General features: G+C 39.9%; 1 protein-coding gene across 4 annotated transcripts in view; it reads right to left on the bottom strand.

Annotated features, from left to right (window-relative positions):
- Positions 1-18,867, bottom strand: part of LOC309400851 (RNA-binding protein 33-like) — a 379,136-nt gene that overhangs the window by 318,150 nt on the left and 42,119 nt on the right. For all 4 annotated transcript variants that reach the window (XM_081969557.1, XM_081969558.1, XM_081969559.1 and 1 more), the window contains exons 3-4: positions 3,988-4,036; positions 3,420-3,496 (exon numbers count right to left, since the gene is read on the bottom strand). In XM_081969557.1, coding sequence (XP_081825683.1) covers positions 3,420-3,496; positions 3,988-4,036 — 126 coding nt within the window. The remainder of the gene's footprint in view (positions 1-3,419; positions 3,497-3,987; positions 4,037-18,867) is intronic.

The raw sequence follows: 18,867 nt of genomic DNA, 5'->3' as shown, positions 1-18,867 counted from the left end.
AGTCAGCTCCATAGGCTCACCTCTACAGAATCTTGCCAAATTCCTCGCCAAACAACTTCAACCCTACACAGAATCCATCACCTCACACGTACAAAACTCACTCCACTTCATAGAAACAAGAAACAAAACCTACAACCCACAACCTACTCGTGAGCTTTATTTATTTATTTATTTATTTATTTATTTATTTATTAATCCAACTTATATGCCGCACCCTCTCCACCAAGGGACTCGGGGCGGCGTACAATTTATTACAGAACAAATAAATAACAAATAACAAGTAACAAGGAGGAGATATACAAAAAGCATTGTATAACACATAATAAATAAATAGTCAATTAATTAAGAACAGCAAAATGCAATTAAAAACAATTAAAATACCCAAAGTCAAACTTAATTTAAAATTTTATCCAGAGGGATTAGAAAATAGCTATAATTCAGGCCAGGCCGGCTAGTTGGAACAGGTGGGTCTTGAGTTTCGTGCGGAAGGAGCGGAGATCGGTTGCTGTCCTAAAGTCGGGGGGGAGGTCATTCCAGAGGGCTGGGCCCATCACAGAGAAGGCCCTGCCCCTCGGCGCCGCTGTGAGAGCGAATTGGTCGCAGGGATGTATGGGGCAGGATACAATCCCGCAAGTAGCTAGGTCCTGTGCCATGGAGCGCTTTAAAGATAGTGATCAACACCTTGAAACGCACCCGAAAGACTACAGGGAGCCAGTGCAGCTCGCGCAGGAGAGGTGTCACATGGGAGTACCTCGTACTCCCCATCACTGCCCGCGATCCCCATCACCTCCCTTTGATGTCATATCCCTCTTCACCCAAGTGCCTATAAAAGAAGCCTTGACAGCTATCCAGAACAAACACAACCCCCCTAAATACATCCTGGACCTGACCAACCACTGCCTAACCAACACATACTTCATCCATAATGGACAAAGATACAAACAGATCGAAGGAGCACCCATGGGATCACCCCTCTCACCCGTCATCGCAAACTTATACATGGAACATTTTGAAACCAACGCCTTAGATAAATCTGAACACAAACCCAAACTCTGGCTTAGATATGTTGACGACACTTTTGTGATTTGGCCACACAGGAAAGAAAAACTGGACAACTTCCTCACACATCTCAACAGCCTACAACCCAAAATACAATTCACTATGGAAATAGAAGCAAACAACCAACTTCCCTTTCTGGACGTGCTAATCTACAAAAAACCCAATGGCTCCCTAGGACACACCAACTACCGGAAAAAAACACACACCAACCGCTACTTAAATGCACAATCCCATCACCACCCTGCACAGATCAACTCTGTAGCCAAGACCCTCATCTCCAGAACCAAACGCCTAGCCGACAAAGACTACCTGAAAACTGAATTACACTCTCACAAACGTATTAATCTCCAACGGATTCCAAAGAAAAACAATTACCAACCTAATCCAAAGGGAGACTCCCCCAAGAACCGAGAGACAGAACAGGACAACGGCATCGCCCTCCTCCCTTACATCCAAGGCACCACAGATAAAATCAGCAAAATTCTCCACAAGCACAATATCAAGACAGCCTTCAGCACTGACCAAAAAATAGCCAACATCTTAAGAAACCCCAAAGACAAAATCCAGTGAGAAAACCAAGGAGTCTACGAAATACCATGGAAAATCTGCCCTACAACATACATAGGACAAACGAACAGGAGAATAAATGCACGCATCGCAGAACACAAGAACGCAGAAAGAAAAAAAGAAAAAACTTCCTCCCTTTTCCAGCACCTTAAAGCTACAGGACATGAAATTAATTTTGAAGGAACCAAATTAATCTTCAAAACTGAACACTTCCACAAGGGAATAATTATGGAAGCTATTGAAATAGAGAAACAACCCCACAACATGAATAAATGTGATGATACCTCCTGCCTACCAGACATCTGGAAACCAGCCGTAGTCAACAAACGAGCCCCACCCACCACCCAGCCGTTACAACACAAAACAACAACGGACACACAGCCAGCACCAATCAGCACCAATCTACCAATCATGATACAACCACACAGCCAATCAATCCACTTACTGAAACAAAGCCAGCACTCCACACCCACCCACCAAGATTTATAGAAAGACGGCAGCTCCGACCACGCTTTAAGCCGAAAACACCAGCCTGAAGATGGCGAGTGAGACCTCGCCGAAACGTTGCCAAGACAATCTCAATCTTACACGGGAAAAGACCCGAACTCAATGCAGCATATGGTGCTCTCCCTCTTTTATTCCTCTCCCCACACACAGCTATAACCCTGGGAGGTAGGTTGGGATGAGAGTGTGATTGGTTCAAAGACACCCAGTGAACTGCCATGGCTGAGGGTGGAACTAAACTTGGATCTTCTCAATGCCATTTTAATTTGTCAATCACTAAAAACATGGCAAGCAAAAGTGATGAAAATGAACAAATTAGAAGGCAGCAATAGCCAGACATGTTTCAAAGATGCAGTTCTGTCCTGGCTGTAAAGTTAGTGAGACCACAATTCAACTGTTATACTGAGTTGTGCCTGTCAGCCCACTCTGAGCAAGCTGATTCCTGAATAAGGAGTTCAGTGTCAGAACTGTTCTGTTCTTATATAGCCTTCTGAATTATAAATATACTTTTATATGGCATTTGCTATATTTTAGTTAATAGGCAGAACTGATTAAAGACAATTACAACTACTGATAGAAGAGAATATTTGTAGCTCAGGGTTCAACTGTGGGGTCCTTGATGCTCTCGGAGCTTGGTTGAACCAAGCTCAGAGAGCACCAAGGACCCCACAGTTATAAAACCTCTTATAAAACATCAGAGGTTGAACAATTGTGCAAATGAGAAAGAAGTGAGATCAATTCTTTGTTTTAATGTATTCAGGTGATACTTCTATCAATCAATCAGAATAGAGCTGGAAGGGACCTTGGAGGTCTTCTAGTCCAGTCTCTTCTTTAAAAAACCTCCAGTGATGAAGCACCCACAACTTCTGAAGGCAAGCTGTTCCACTGGTTACTTGTCCTCACAATTCCAGGTTGCTTCTCTCCTTGATTCTCTCTCCTATAATTAGAGTTTTTCATTAAAACAGCTATTCCTAAGGATTTCCTGGAAGTAATTACATTTGTGGAGTAGTTTACCACAGCTCTGAAAAAATGCATATGGAAAATCAGGTTCTATACTACCATTATTTTCTGTTTTAATACCCAGCCAAAAATGTGTGGAATTTCTACTCATATACTTGCACAGAAACAACAGTGTTCATTTATCACTGTTGGAGCCTCAAATGTTAATGTTTGTATCCCTAAAAGCACATTATATGCGCTATTCTATCATAGGAACAGAAATAACTAATCTGAATGTACTGATCTAGAAAACAAATTACACTATTTGGCTCAAACAGCAAAACACAAACCTGTAATGTTGATCCTCTTCATTATCGCTTTGCAGAAGATCATCATTCAGTTCTTCATCGGACATATCTGACTGAGTCTAAAATTGGGGGAAAAACAACCCTTGAACTGATTTTAGAAGCTTGTAAAAGGCCACACACTTCCTTTATTTTCCCTGTGAAGTATCCAGTCTCGAAAGAGGAAATCTGACACTAGATTCTTCCTCTTCTGTCTCCCTCAATTACTTTCTTCTGGATCTGGAAACAATAATCCCCATAAGGGATCTGTGGTGGGTAGACAAGACAAAAGCTGTCCTAGATCCAATAATCTCTTCACTCAGCCCACCTTACAGGCTTGCTGCTGTTGTGGGAAAAATAGATTTAGTACTATACTTATAACACAAATTAATAAAAATGAACTGATAACAAACAGGCAGGGCTCCAACAGAGCATTTGGAGTTCTTTACTGCAACAGCAGGAGACATGATTCTAAACAGTCAGGAGCTGCACCATTGTAATTTATTACAAAGTAAAGTAATCAAATTACTTTTTCCCATATATGCAAGCATATACTTTAAACAGACTGATTTACCTTTTTGCCAGTCAACAAATCTTCTCCTAGTAAGTCATCATCTAATTCACTAGAAAAAAAAGAGATATAGTAATCAATTCTTCAAAACAGTGGCAAAGCAGCAGTTCCTTTGTCAGTATCATTCTACTTTACCCAAAATATACTTGAAGATCTCAACAGCAATGGAGACTAAAAAGACGGTAACCTCATTTTTCATTAAACAAGAAAGACACATTTCTACACTTAAGTCAACTAAAGCAGAGAAACAGAATTGTTTGAGCATGGGGTTAGACTAGAACAGGGGTCCCCAACCCATGGTCTGTGGACTGGCACCGGTCTGCAACATGCCAGAAACCAGGTTGCGCAAACAAGTGAAGCCCCATCCACAGGATACAGGTAGCACACAAAACAACGCCCTTCCGATCCGTAGAAGAACCTGTGTCCATGGAACTGGTCCCTGGTGCCCAAAAGGTTGGGGGCCATTGGACTAGAAGACCACCAAGGTCCCTTCCAACTGTGTTACTCTGTAATTGCTAAATGTAAATTAGAATTCTGATTAATTCCAAAGAAAGACAGTTTCTATTTCAATAGCACAATAATTGACTCAGAACTCCCTGAAACATTTTCTCCCACTAATACCTAACAAAGCTGAAGTGTACTAAATCAACAGCAAGGGTCCTAATGTGCAACTGCAGCAGAGTCTAATTCAAAGATGTGGCTTGTTTTAATTCTTTACAAGATAAGCTACTTTATACAGCATAAACCTTTTAAACGAAAAAATGCCAACTTGTTCTGCACAAAGATAGTTGGAAACATCAGCATGCTTCAGGCACATTATGCAAAGATTTAGTTCTCTGGATAAGATTGGGACAGTTAGAAGGAAAGACAAGAGGATGCCAAGCAGCAGGTTAGGGACAGATTCTCAAGGAGAAAATCTATGTGGCCACTAACAGTCAACACTGATTTGATGGCACGTCATCAAGCATCAGCCAAACGAAGATTGTTAAACTTTAATTAACCCAAGTGAAACATGATCTGAGAGCGCAGGACATTTCAATCAGTACCTTGTCACACTCACATTACTAAATAGTTATCATAGAATTAACAAGCATCACAGAATTCCATATGGAAGGACTTACAGGTACTCCTACTGTTTGCTGTTGCACATTTTTGCTGAAAATCAGAAGTAAACCCTAGTTTTTAGCAAAAACTTTGTAAATCAAGGTCATGTGAGAGCGGGACTATCAGGTGCAAGAAATCAGGAGCCAGGATAGAGTTCAAAAATACAATGAATTTATTCCATGCTACCTATACACAAGAACACGATCTACTAACAGTAACAGCAACTTGGCAATAGATAAGAGTCAATGGAATTCAAGAGTACTTAGGTCTCTTGTGGGAGCAGAGAGACTCCAAATATTTGAAGTGTTTGACCCCTCCCTCAGGCTCAGCCTGGTCATCTTCTACATCATTCCCCCCTCCAACTTGGTCCCCACCCACCTCCATGGGCTCTTTGTAGCTGCTCTCCCGCTCCTGTATAGTCTCTTCAAAGTCTGAGTTCTCATGGAAAATGGGCAAGGAAAGCCTCTCAAGGGAAATGGGCAGGGAAGCCATCTCAAAAGAAATCTGCCTCCATACAACTATTCTGCACAACTGAGTATTTGGAACTGGGGAATAATAGAGACTGCTAAAAGATAAACGAAGATTTTTTTATCCTAACTTTCAACATCTTCTCCCTGGAGATTCATAAGAAATGACTGGAATAGTAAAGGGATTGGATTTACTTTTTCAAAATGCAATGGGCAGGATAGAGAAAGGATTTAAAGAGGCTTTGGGAAAAATAGAAAACTCCATACAAGGACTAATAAGTGAAGACCAAATTCTTCTGGAAAATGAGGAGCAAATAGAAGGGAGGAACCAACAAAAGAAAAGAAGAAGGAAGAAGATACAGAAGAGATAACAACAAAAACAATAGTAATGGATGAAGTAAATGTGGGGGGAAATATATTGAGAGGGTTGGATGATATCTTGGAAAGGAAGAAAGGGGCGGGGATAGGAAGCTTTGAAGAGCAGCTGAAGAGGGTGGAGATGGGAGGAATACTTAGATCAAATATTCAAGAAATAGACATAAATAGAATCAGAGATGTATATGGGAGGCAGGCCAAAAAAAGCATAGCAAATAAAACACTGAGGCAGGCAATAGACAATGGTTAGATGTTCTTTTTCTACTCTTTAGCATTGCTTGGTTTTGCCTTTCTCCTCCCTCTTTTTTATTTAAAGCATAGCAACTATAAGGTTGAAGCGGGCAAGAAATGATGAAGGGACCATTTCCCTTTTCCTGGTGTTATTTTGAGCGGCCTCTCTCTCCCTCTCCCCCCTCGCCTTCTTATTTTACATAGTGTTCTTTTTTCTTATACTTTCTGTTGTTTTTTGAAATGGGACAAACCTGATTTTATAGTGGTCTGACTGTCAGATAAGAAAGACAGAAGCTAGAAAGGAAGAAATACTAAAAGAGGAGAATTGTTAAAGCAGAGGATGTTAAGTATCATTGTGATTATATTACTATGTTATTGTACTACTACTATTATGGTGATGAATGTTATAACAAAAATGAATACTATGACTGATGAAACGTTACTGTACCCAGACCAAACACTGTTTGATGAAAATTGAATTGAATATAAATAAAATCAATAAAATATTTAAAAAAGAAAAAAAAAGAAATCTGCCTCCCCTGCTTCTGAAGTGGCTGGTGAGCCAGGTGGCAGTTGCTGAAATACAGAAACAGTGTTAGACGGTCCTCCCTCCCCTGCCTGGGAGTTGAAGGCCAGAGGTGGAAGGCCAATCATAAGTCCATGTCCTGCCTCCCCTTGGAGCAATCCAGAGAGGTTGGTAAACTCCTTCATCAATAGGTTGGTTCCTCAGGAGGTGCAGAGTGAGGGTCTGGGAGTTTCGCCAGTCATGGTTTCTTAGGGAAGCGTAGATGAAACTGACGAACTAAATCAGGGGCATGAACATACCATGCATTCTCCCAGGAGCCATCACATACAGGGTAGACTTTCCAATGAATCACAAACTGAATGCTTTTGCCTCTGTGTCTACAGTCCAGGATTTCCTCCCCCTCGTATTCAGTTTCCCTCTCCATGATGACTGGTGGGGGGAATGCTGGAATCATAGAGTGCTTGGAGGGGCATCTTTAGACAGCAATGATCGATCAAAGACTAGATGCACCTTCATAGAGAGAGGCAATTGGAGATGGAAGGCGACAGGATTGTCCTGTCCGAGAACCTTGAATGGTCCCACAAATTTAGTATCTAGCTTCTTGGAAGGTGTCGTGGCCCCATCGGATCCCAGTACAGAGTAGGAGGAGGACGAGTTGGAACCGAGACCATCCAACAGGGATGACATATCTCCCTTGGAATGTTTGGAGAGGACAGGGGCTGAGGACGATGCTGTCCCAGGCCCCTCAGACATTGGTGAAGGTGGTCAACTGGATGGAGAGCTGCTTGCCCGCACAGACACGGGGGAGGATTGGCTGCAGACAGGCAGTGGTGTTGCGAGGCAGCACATCCCCTCTGATGAGGAACAGCTACCTCCCCCACTCAATCCGAGAGCATGGAGAGTAGAGTGGAGGCAATCTCAAAGGAGGTCTGCGAGGCTGCTCAGGATAAGGTTGCCCTACCCCTCCTCAGAAGGTACACCTGGAATGGGTTGACTTAAGCAGAAGCCGGGGGAGACTGCCTTTCTCAGGAACAACTGTTTACTTTGGCATACACTCCCCCAGCTTTGGAAAAACTCAGGCTTGACTCGTGTTTCTGCCTGTGCCTTGCCTTGCGCCTCTGCCTTGTAGGCTAGCTTTTTGCCTCTAGACTTGCTGTTTGCCTTGTGAACTTGCCTTGCCCTGTGAGCTTGCACCTTATCTTTGGACTACCCCTCTACCTTTGCAAATTGGTTCTGTTGCTTACTGGCTTTTGTTTGTGAGACTGAGGGTGACTGCCTTCAGGGAATTTGGGGTGGGGGGGTTTGGAGCCTTACCATCCATTGTAGAGCTGTTTATTGTGGAAATTAATAGAGCAAAAAATGACTATCAAAGCCTGCCTCTGCCTAGGCGACCTGGGTCATAACAGGTCTTGAAGATACTAAGAACGTGGTAGAGAGCCAGACCTTGTCCCCTACTGCTATTGGTAACCCCTCCCATTGGTGGGCATCCGCAGCCTTCTTGTAAGTCTACTTTGCTTGGTCAAGCTGCTGCTTCAATAGGGTTTGGGGAGAAAATTGTTCCTGGAAGAAGTCAACAGCTCCTAGTGTGGGGTGGTCTGGTAATACTTTCGGGTGTATTGAAAGGGTGTCTTTGAAATCAATGTGTGGAGAGAGTTACTATAAGAAAATTCTGCAAGGGCCAATAACAATAGCCAGTTATCTTGGCTCTAAGTGGAATAACACCTCAAATATTGTTGGAGAAGCAGCTTAGTCTTATCTTCCTCACCATTCGTGCCTGGGTGGTGGGCTGAAGACAGGCTGACTTGGCCATTTAAGAGTTGGGACTGTGCCTTCCAAAACCTGAATTGGAACTGTGGGCCTCTGTCTGATATTAGTGTTGACACCATTCCACAATCACAAAAGACATGGTCTAGGAAAAGATGGGCTATTTCTTTGGCATCAGGTAAACCTCTGCAGGGTGTGAAATTAGCCATCTTGGTGAAAAGATCTACCTCCAGCTAAATGGATGGATATTCAAAAGCTTTGGACAGGGGAAGATAAATCAGTAATGAAGTCCAGAGGGACTGTATGCCTTGGGCAGTGGGGGGGGGGGGGAGTGGTTGCAAGAGGCTTGCTGACTTCTGATGGAGGGACATGGCCTTTCTGCATGCGTGGCAAGATGCTACCTTGATGTCTGCTGTCATCTTAAGCCACCAAAAGTCTATTAACATTCTGTGCAGAGTTTTGAACATTCCCACATACCCCGCTATCTGGTTGTCGTGGCAAAGCTGCAAAACCTCTTCATTCAAGGGAGGAAACACTAATCTGCCTCGTGCTTCAAGGCTCCTCCTTCCACCATGAACAGTGATACAGTACCTGCTGGGGATTCCTTGAGGTCATTTATCTAGGCTTGGGAGAAGTGGTCCAGATCTTGCTGTGTCTTGATTCTGGTGGTCAAGTTCTGATGCGGTTGGGAAATATTTACTGAGCTTTTTGAAGATTCATAAGGCAAATTAAATTAAACACTAAAACTCTACTGGAACAATACACTGAAAAGTGGATTTGAAAGATTTGAAGAAACTTGGTGAGCTAAATTGGATTTGGGTTATCAACATCATGGGGGGGGGGGGGAGAAGAAAAGATAAATAAGACTTTAAAATCTGGATAATTGGGAAGGTGTAAATTGGAAATTATAAAGACTGAAAAGCACAAATTTACAGCATCTAGTAATTTTTATTGTTTTTTCTCTTTTCAACATATGTTACAATCGTTGTCAGCCTTTTGTACATTGTCATATCGTCTTATCTATACATGTTTTTCTCTTTTCACTATATATTACAGTCATTATGTTAACATTTGTACCTTGTTATATCATCTTATCTATACCTGTTTATAATATTCCGCTTCTATATTTACATACTTTTATACACAGTTCTATACGTATTTATATATGTTATTTTTGGCTTAATTATTTTTCTTGTCTTCTAACCATTCATACCAATTATTCCAGATTTCATAATATTCCGATTCCTCTTTATCTTTTAATTTTAGGGTTAATTTGTCCATCTCTGCGCAGTCCAGTGTTTTTTTTTATCATTAATTCGTCCGGGGGGGTAGTAGTTTGTTTCCAGTATTGAGCGAAAGCAGTTCTAGCTATAGTTAGAAGATGTGTTAGTAAATATTGAATTTTTTTTGTGTATTTCCCTTTGATTATTCCCAGCAAGAAGGTTTCGGGTTTATATTTTATTTGTTCTCTCGTGATTTCTTGCACCCATTTCCAATTTTTTTTCCAATATTTTTGTGATTCCGGGCAAGACCACCACATATGATAGAAGGTCCCTTGTTCTTTTTTACATTTCCAGCAGGTCGGTTTCAAATTTGGGTATATTTTAGCCAATCTCGTTGGTGATAGGTGCCAACGATAAAACATTTTGTATATATTTTCTTTCAATGTTGCTGATCGTGTTAATTTATAGTTTATGTTCCAAATTCTTTCCCAATCCGCTAGATCTATATTATAACCAAACTTTTTGGCCCATGCTATCATACAGCCTTTAACTTTTTCTTCTTCTAATGTTACTTCTAGCAAATATTTATACATTTTTGTTATGAATTTGTTTTCCGGGCCAATTAAAATTTTATCTATTTGTTGCAATTCTGTATATATTCCATATTCTTTTACATCTTTTTTGTATCTTGATTGTAATTGCAGATATGGCCACCAATCTATATTTATATTATTCTCTTTTAGTTCTTGATTTGTTTTCAAATTTCCCTGGTTATCTAAAATTTCACTGTATCTAATCATTTTTGATAGATCTAGCATATTGGGATGTATCATAGCTTCCATAGTGGAGAGCCATATGGGTATTTTCATGTAGTGTTTTGCTTTAATTTTGTTCCAGACCTGTATTAATGCATCTCTAATATAATGTGTATGGAAATATTTTTGTTTCTTTTTACTTTCTTCCCATAAGAAAAAGTGCCATCCTGTTTGCAGGTCGTGGCTTTCTAATACTAGTATTCTTCTGTTTTTTAAATTTATCCAGTCTTTAATCCAAGTTAATGCTGCTGCTTTGTAGTAGAGTTCCCAGTCAGGTAGCCCCATACCGCCTCTGCTTCTATCATCCTGTAATGCTTTCAATTTTATCCTAGCTTTCTTCCCTTGCCAAATAAATTTTAGTATAATTTTGTTCAGTTCGGTAAAAAAAAAATCTCTAATTTTATGGGGATAGTTTGAAATAGATATAAGACTCTTGGTAGTATGTTCATTTTTATGGTTGCTATTTTCCCTAATAGAGATAATTGTAATTTCCCCCATAATTCTAGATCTTTTTTTATTTGTTGCACTAATTTTGTATAATTGTTTTCTTTTATCGTTGAGCACTTTGCAGTTAGCCATATTCCAAGATATTTGACTTTCTTTACCACTTGGAGTCCTATTATTTTTTGTAATTCTTTATTTTGTTCTTCCTTCACATTTTTAGTTATTATTTTAGTCTTTTCTCTGTTAATTTTTAATCCTGCCACATTTCCATATTTTCCTAGTTCTAGCATTAAACTGTTTGCTGTTTCTAATGGGTCTTCTATTATAAATACCAAATCGTCTGCAAAGGCTTGGATTTTGTATTCTTCATTTTTAATTTTGGTTCCTCTTATTTCTGGATTTTGTCTAATTCGTCTCAGAAAACTTTCTAGAGTCAGGATGAAAAGCAGAGGTGATAGTGGGCAGCCCTGTCTCACTCCTTTCGTTATCTCAAAAAACTCTGTGTTTTCCCCATTTAATAGTACGTTTGCCTTTTGAGTGGAGCATATTGTTTCTATTAATCTTTCAAATTTGTTTCCTAGGTTCATATTCTTAATTTGTTGTTTCATATATTGACAATTTAGATTATCAAATGCCTTTTGTGCATCCAGGAAAACAAGTGCCACTTGTTTCTCTGGGTGCACCTCATAATATTCCAAGATATTAGCTATTATTCTGGTATTATTTCTAATTTGTCTTGTTGGGAGAAAACCATTTTGGTCTGGATGTATGTAATCATTTAGTAGTCTTTTTAGTCTCTCCGCTATTATTGTTGCAAATATTTTATAATCGGCATTCAGCAACGAGATTGGCCTGTAGTTTTGAATTTGGTTTTGGTCTGTACCTTCTTTGGGTATTAACGTGATATGCGCTTCCCTCCATGAGTGTGGTATTTTTGCTTTTATCAATGCCTCATTGTACATTTCCAGCATCAAGAGTTCTATTGATTCGCTCAAATCATCCATTATTTTATACCATTCTGCTGGGAATCCATCTGGGCCTGGTGTTTTATTGTTTTTCTGTTTCAGGATTGCTTGTTTCAGTTCTGTTTTTGTTATTTGTTTTGTCAATGTTTCTTTCATGTCTTCCGGTATTGACGGGGTTTCTTCTCCGTTTAAGTATTCTTTTATTTGTTTATCATCTATTTGTTCCCCCTTATATAGTTTTTCAAAGTATTTGTGTATAATCTTTTTCTTCCCTTCCATTGTGTGTTGTAATTCGCCGGATTCCTCTTGAAGTTGGTGTATTAATCTTTTCTCTCTTTCTTTTCTCAATCTGTATGATAGCCACCTCCCTGGTTTGTTTGCTTGCTCAAAAAAGTTTTGTTTCGTTAATTTTAAATCCTTTACTATTTCTTCCTGGGCTAGTATATTTAATTTGTGTTTCGCTAACATCCAATCCTTTCTAATTTTATCGTTTTGTGGCTTGCTTTGCAGTTGTATTTCTAAATTTTTAATTTCCTCCTCTAATCTCTTCTGTTGCGCCCATTTTTCTTTATTTCTTTTGGCTGCGTACGCTATAATGATTCCCCGTGTATAGGCTTTCATAGTATCCCATAAATTTTGTGTTGATGTCTGTTCTTTTGTGTTTTCCTTAAAAAATGATTCCAGCTCATTCTTACATTTTTGAATAAATTATTTTTCTTTTAGTATTTGCAGGTTTAACGTCCATCTTCTTCTAGGTTTTTTTTCTCCCTTTCCAAATTATTTTAATGGGGTTGTGGTCTGCCCAAGTATTTGGTAGTATTTCAATTTTATGTACTTCTGCCCCAATTTCCCCATTCATCCATGCCATGTCGATCCGTGACCATGATTGGTGTGGATTGGAGTAAAAAGTAAATTTTTTTTTTTCTGGTTCCCTTTTTCTCCAGATGTCTATCAGATTTAACTCCTCCATCATCTCAAAACATGTTATTGGTACTATTTATTTTTAGTTTTAGTTTTTTTGTCACTTACATAGTCTTTTTTACTATCTACTATGGCATTATAATCTCCTATTATACAAATGTTCTTCCAATTTCTCTAATTTTTTCATGTAATTTTTTTATAAAAAATTTTCTGGTCTTCATTTGGGGCATATATTACTACCAACAGTATTGGTTTTTTATTTATCCATACTTCTATTATTAATATTCTTCCCTCTGGGTCTGCATATATTAAACTTGTCTTTATCCTATCTTTAATGTATATTGCTATCCCTTTTCTTTTTTCTTCTGCCGATGCTGTATACAGTTTTCCTAATTTTGGGCATCCCAAGTATTTTGTATCTTGTTGTTTGATGTGTGTTTCCTGTAGGCATATTATATCTGCTTTTTGTTTTGTTAATTTTGTCCAGATATGTTTTCTTTTTGTTGACGAGTTTAATCCATTAATATTTACTGATAATAATCTAATTTCTTCCTCCATTCTCCTAATTCTCTACTTATCTTTGTTTTGTTGACTCTAGTTTCTTTTTTGGCTTCTTGGTTTTGGTCTTACTTCCTCCTCTTTCTGTTGTTCTTCCTCTTCCCTGCTTTGTCCTCCCTGTTTTCTTTCCATTGCCTTTTGTTGTCTTTCCTCCTTACTTCTATATTCTATCTCCTCTTTACTTTTTTGTTTCTCTTCCGGATCTATTAGTTGCTCGTATAGTTCCTGTGCTTTTTCCAAGTTGTCTATTTTGATCCTCTTCTCCTGCCATGTTACCAGCATCCCTTCTGGTATTAACCATCTAAATAGTATTTCCTGCTTGATTAATTGTGTCGCCAAGAATTGGTATTCTCTCCTTTGTTCTCTGACTCTTCGTGGAATTTGCTTTAGTATTTGTATCTCCTTCCCTTTGTACAACATCGGTTCGTCTCTTGTTATTTTATATACTATGTCTCTTACTTTTTTCCTTGCGAACCTGATGTGCACTTCTCTGGGCAGTCGATGTTTTCTAGCATAGTTAGCACTGACTCTATATATGTCGTCCAATTCATTTAAAATCTCTTGTTCATCTCTAGTTAGTATCTCTGCTATTAGGCCTGACATTATCATTGTTAAGTCTTCATCTTTTGCCTCCGTCACGTTCTGAAAACGGAGGTAAAAAGCTGCACGGTCCATTTCCATATGAATAAGCGATTCCTCTAAGTTTTTGTTTGATATTATCATTTGTTGTTCAACCTGGTTTATCTTCATCTCTGTTTGTTCTGTTCTTTTTTCTACTGCTTTTATTGATTGTTCATTTTTTTCCAGAGTTTGTTGTATAATTTCCATTTTATTATCTAATTTCTGTATGTCGTTCTTGACTTCGCTTTTCATTTCACACATCTCTGATTTCATTTCATTCATGTCTGTTTTCATTTCTCCGTGATTTTTTGCTGCTGTTTCTTGGAGTTTTAACATGGTTTCTTGCATGTTTTGCAGCATTGCCTGTACATTTTCAGTGTTCGGCCCTGGGTTTGGTTTTTCTGTTGCATTCATTTCTTCTGCTGACCCTTTGGGTGCTGGGGAGGCAGTCTGTGTCTTTGTTGGATTTATCGCAGGATTAACGTTTGTTTTTTTTCCGGTTCTTAGTGCTGTTGTTATATTTGCCATTTCTTTTATGGTTTTATCTTGTTCTGTAAGTATTTTATATATATTGTCCCAGATTAGCATTCAATATTCTTTCCCCTCTTTTTTTTCCTTGTATTAATATATCAACAGTAGTCTTAATCTTAGTACAATATAAGAGTCTTAAATAATATATATAGGTTATTCAATAGTGCCTAGAAATGGTAGCAAGAGGGGTTATACAGGTAGAAAGGGAGGACAGGGGGGAAAGAACTCAATACTTATTCATATCAATATCCACAGTACTATATCTTAAATATTTAAATTGTTCGCTATGTCCTTAGTATTACTGAAATTACTAAGATTTAAATTGAAAACATTTGCAACATAGGTATATATAAATAGTAATTGCCACATATTTTCAAACTTACTTATTTGTGAGTATAACAGTAAATATAAATAGAAATATGCATGTTAAATATTAATTTAAATACTTATTTATAAATATTATAACAGTTATATATAGATATGTATTATTAATATAGTTAGTTCATTCACCACTTTCCTCAGAACTTCTTTAAGCTCTTTTAAGCTCCTTTCTTTCAGTTTTTATAAAACTGTCCAGGTTCTTCTAAGTTATTTCTGTATCGCTGTTTCGTCAGCTTTCTCTTCCGCTTTGTTACTTTGTTACTCTCTTCTTCCTAATTAATGGCCGCTGCTTTCCGGTATAACACAGTCCACCAAGATCTCCTTCTGGCTCTCTTTCTTCTCTATCCGAGTCTACAGGACGCCGGTCAGTTCGTGTTTTTTTTCTCCTCGTTTCTTCGGGTTTGTTTTTACCTTTGAAGTTGTCGCTCTCACCTCTCCCCGTGGCCTTTCAGTTGTAGGGCTCTCTCACCCGGTCTCTGGAGGCTCCCTGTTTGCCCGTTTTCCTCTGCGGTCTGCGATCCGTCTTTTTCCAGCCTATACTCTCCGCTGTTTTCGCTTGTAAGCCGGTCTGTTGATTCTCACGCCATTATAACAATGTAGCAACAAGTTGAAACAAATTAAGTCTTCCTTCCTTTTCCTATTAGGTGGTTTGCTGAGGCTTCAGGTCCGCCATAAAAGAAAAGCGGCAGATGCTTACACGCTGGGTTGAAAAGGGTGTCGCCAGTCGTAACGGGTGATTGCCTTCCGCCTCGTTAGTTCTGGGGTATCCCTACTTCTCCACGTCTCCCTTCAGGATCAGTGTATCCCCGGGGGGGATCCTCCAAAACGCGCAAATCGGGGTTCGAAGACAGAGCTCTGTTTTCTTCCCCGCACTTGCCTCGACGTCACCACCGGAAGCCACAAATTTATAGCATCTAACGATTAGAAATTTAGGGGACTAGGAGGAATAACTTGGGGACTGACCAAATCTGATTAACAATTGTTTTTTTTTCTGGAGTTTTCAGATATTGAGATACTGGAATATTAACATATTACAAAATGACCCAGCAGGAGACAATAAAGTTTTATGAAGAAATGTTAGAAATAGCAACAAAGAATTATGAGAAGTTCATGGAAATATTTAAAGATAAAGATGTGAAAGTAGAAGGCTCTCAACAAATGGTGGGAAAAGATGAATATAACACACAGAAGACAGCTGAGAAATTAGGAGTGGTGGAGGGTACAAAGCAAAATAAATTACAAAAAGATAAAAACAAGTTAAAAGCAGATAAAAATACTGAAAAGACAGCAATAATAAATACTAAAAATCAAATAGACAATCCCTTAAGAGCTTATAATAGAATAGAAAAAAAGGAAGATCTTTCAAAAATAATGAAAGGGTTATGGATGGATATTCAAAAGATGCAGCAGAAGGAGATAAAAGGGTAAGGCAGAGGGAACAATCAGTCTGTGTAAAAATGCTAGAAAGACACATAGGATTTCAAGAGAGAAACATAAAACAATCACCAAAAAATCAATAAATACTGAAAAAAATATAGTTTTCAAGGACTATAAATTCAGGGGACTTAGAAATAGAATCTTGGGACTGACTAAATCTTATTGATAACTGGTTTTATTGGTGTTTATAGAAAATTGAGATATTGAAAATGTGGTGGAACATTGAGTGATATTTATAATATTAAAATATTAGGGTTTAATAAGCATATTGTATTAAAAATGTTACTGATGTTTACATATGCTTTTGGAGAAAGTGATAAATCATAAAGAGAGAATAGTATTGTTTAAAGATAATCAGGTAAGAACCCCAACAAATGGGAAAAATAAAGAAATAAGCATAAATTGGGGAAATAGCATAATATAGATTGATACATAGAATATATTGAAGTTGGAAGATAAAAATTCTGTATACTGTATGTAATTGTATTATTAGTGTGAGCATTTTGTGAAAAATGTTAACCCACTCATTACACTGTCCACAAAAAATGTTGGTTGTTAAAGAAAAGCTGCAGATAAAACATATAAAAAATCAGGATGAGGTTAACTATCAGGTAGATGATAACAAATTTACCAAGGAAATCAGAGAAAACTTGGTTCATAAAACTGGAAAACACTGGCCCTGCGTTTACTAACCTGAAGGGGACTACAGTGTATTCAAACTTGACGTACCTGGTGTCAAAGGTGGTCAAGTAATCATGGCCCTCTTTCTTTCTAATAGGATTGTAAGTATTGTGACGCTCCAGTTAGAGAAAATGTGTGTCTTTTGTAGTCTATCCAAATGTTTCAAATTAGTGGTAGTGGGTAGTGGTCTCTGACCATCAACAAATTAGGTGCTTGGCCAATGTGGACTATTCAAAGCACACACACCCTCCACCCCCACCCCAACGTTTGATGCGCTGGAGTATTGCTTTTTGGGGACAAAAAGGTTGGATCTGAAGCTGGTGATATGGAAAGGTGGGAGAAAGCTTTTTTGCGCATTAAGAGTCCAAATATTGCTTCAAGGTTATTAACTCTTTGGTTGATATTGGATACTGCCTTTTGGAAGGTAATTTCACACCCAGGATCAGATCTATGGCACAGCCGCAGTCTCTGTGTGGAGGAAAAACTGTCACTTTCTCCTCTGAAACATCTTGAAAGTATACGTACTTGCTTGGTATATTGGGAATCTCCCTGAGTTTGATCGTCATGGCCAGGGCCACCAGCCGTGCTCCTAGAGCCACTGCCTCAATGGGCCCTGGCCCCCGGCAGAACCCCATGAAGCCACAGTGAGCACAGAGCCCACCTGCAGGCTCAGGCAGACAGCTGGTGTGTCCCCCCCACCCCCCGGGATGGCCCTACCCACCCTGGGCCTGGTGAACGTCATGACAGCCAACTTCAAGGGGTAAGCAGTGGAATGAGTGACGAGCCTCCACGACGGAGACGCACCGGTGTTGGGAAACATCAATGTCTTCCTGGATGAGTTCAGAGCAAGGTTCAAAGACAAAACCCAAGTCCAGAAAGTGCAGTTGGAGATACGGGATCTCAGGCAGGGAACCCTGCCGGTGGAAGAGTACATCCAAGAGTTTCAGAGCGCTGCTGGGAAGCTGAGAAACTGGCTGAAGCAGTTGCTAGTCTACCACTTCAGGGAGGGTCTGAACCTGGAACAGTTCCAGGCCTGCCTATCCTGAGGAGTGCCCGAGAAGATCTGCAACTTGTACTGGATAGCCATGGTGACATCGACTTGAGAGAGTACAAGAGATGCAGCGCCTCCGACTCAAAGCCAAAAAGGAGTCAAGCTGGGATGAAGACCAACGTACGCCCAGGCAACCGACGCCTCAGACACCCTAGCCCACAGAGCCATCCTGTACTTCCGATGTGGCCAGCAGGGCCATAGGGATGCCGAGTGCCTGGCACCTGCTCCTCAACCAGGAGGTAAAGCACCAGCTCCGGTGAAACCAAAGAACCCATGGCAGAAAGGGCGAGAGAAGCAGCTTGCCACGTCTCAGATGTCTGCTCCCCTAGCAGCAAGAGAGAGGGAACTCCGACCGAGGACCATCCTAGCTTGACATTTGGGGTCCCACCATATGGTGGCAGGAAGGAGAGAGGAAGATGAGGCTGAGGAAAGAAGACCCTCCCCCCACAAGAGACAGTGGGGGAGAAGCTGAGCAGCAGAGAGCGGAGGGGGAGAAAACCGAGTGTCTGAAAGCCACCTCGGAGAAGCTGTCAGGAATTCTGTTCATTCCTTAGTACAGAGACCTCGCAGAGGTGTTCAACGAGGAGTGCAACATCCTCTCCTCCCACCGCCCTACTGACTGAGCTATTGAGATCCTGCCAGGAGCAAAGCTCCCTGTCAACCCTGAAGCTGACCTGACCAAGGCCATTTTGAGGTTTCGGTGTTGCCACACTGGAGCTAGGAAATAGGGAGGGGGACATAGAGATAGCTGGGGTTTGTAGCCAAAACAAAACACTTTCTATGGGAAC

Source organism: Natrix helvetica (genome assembly GCF_964273705.1).
Source record: "Natrix helvetica genome assembly, chromosome: W".
Taxonomy (NCBI): domain Eukaryota; kingdom Metazoa; phylum Chordata; class Lepidosauria; order Squamata; family Natricidae; genus Natrix; species Natrix helvetica.
This window is presented reverse-complemented; position numbering and strand designations above follow the sequence as displayed.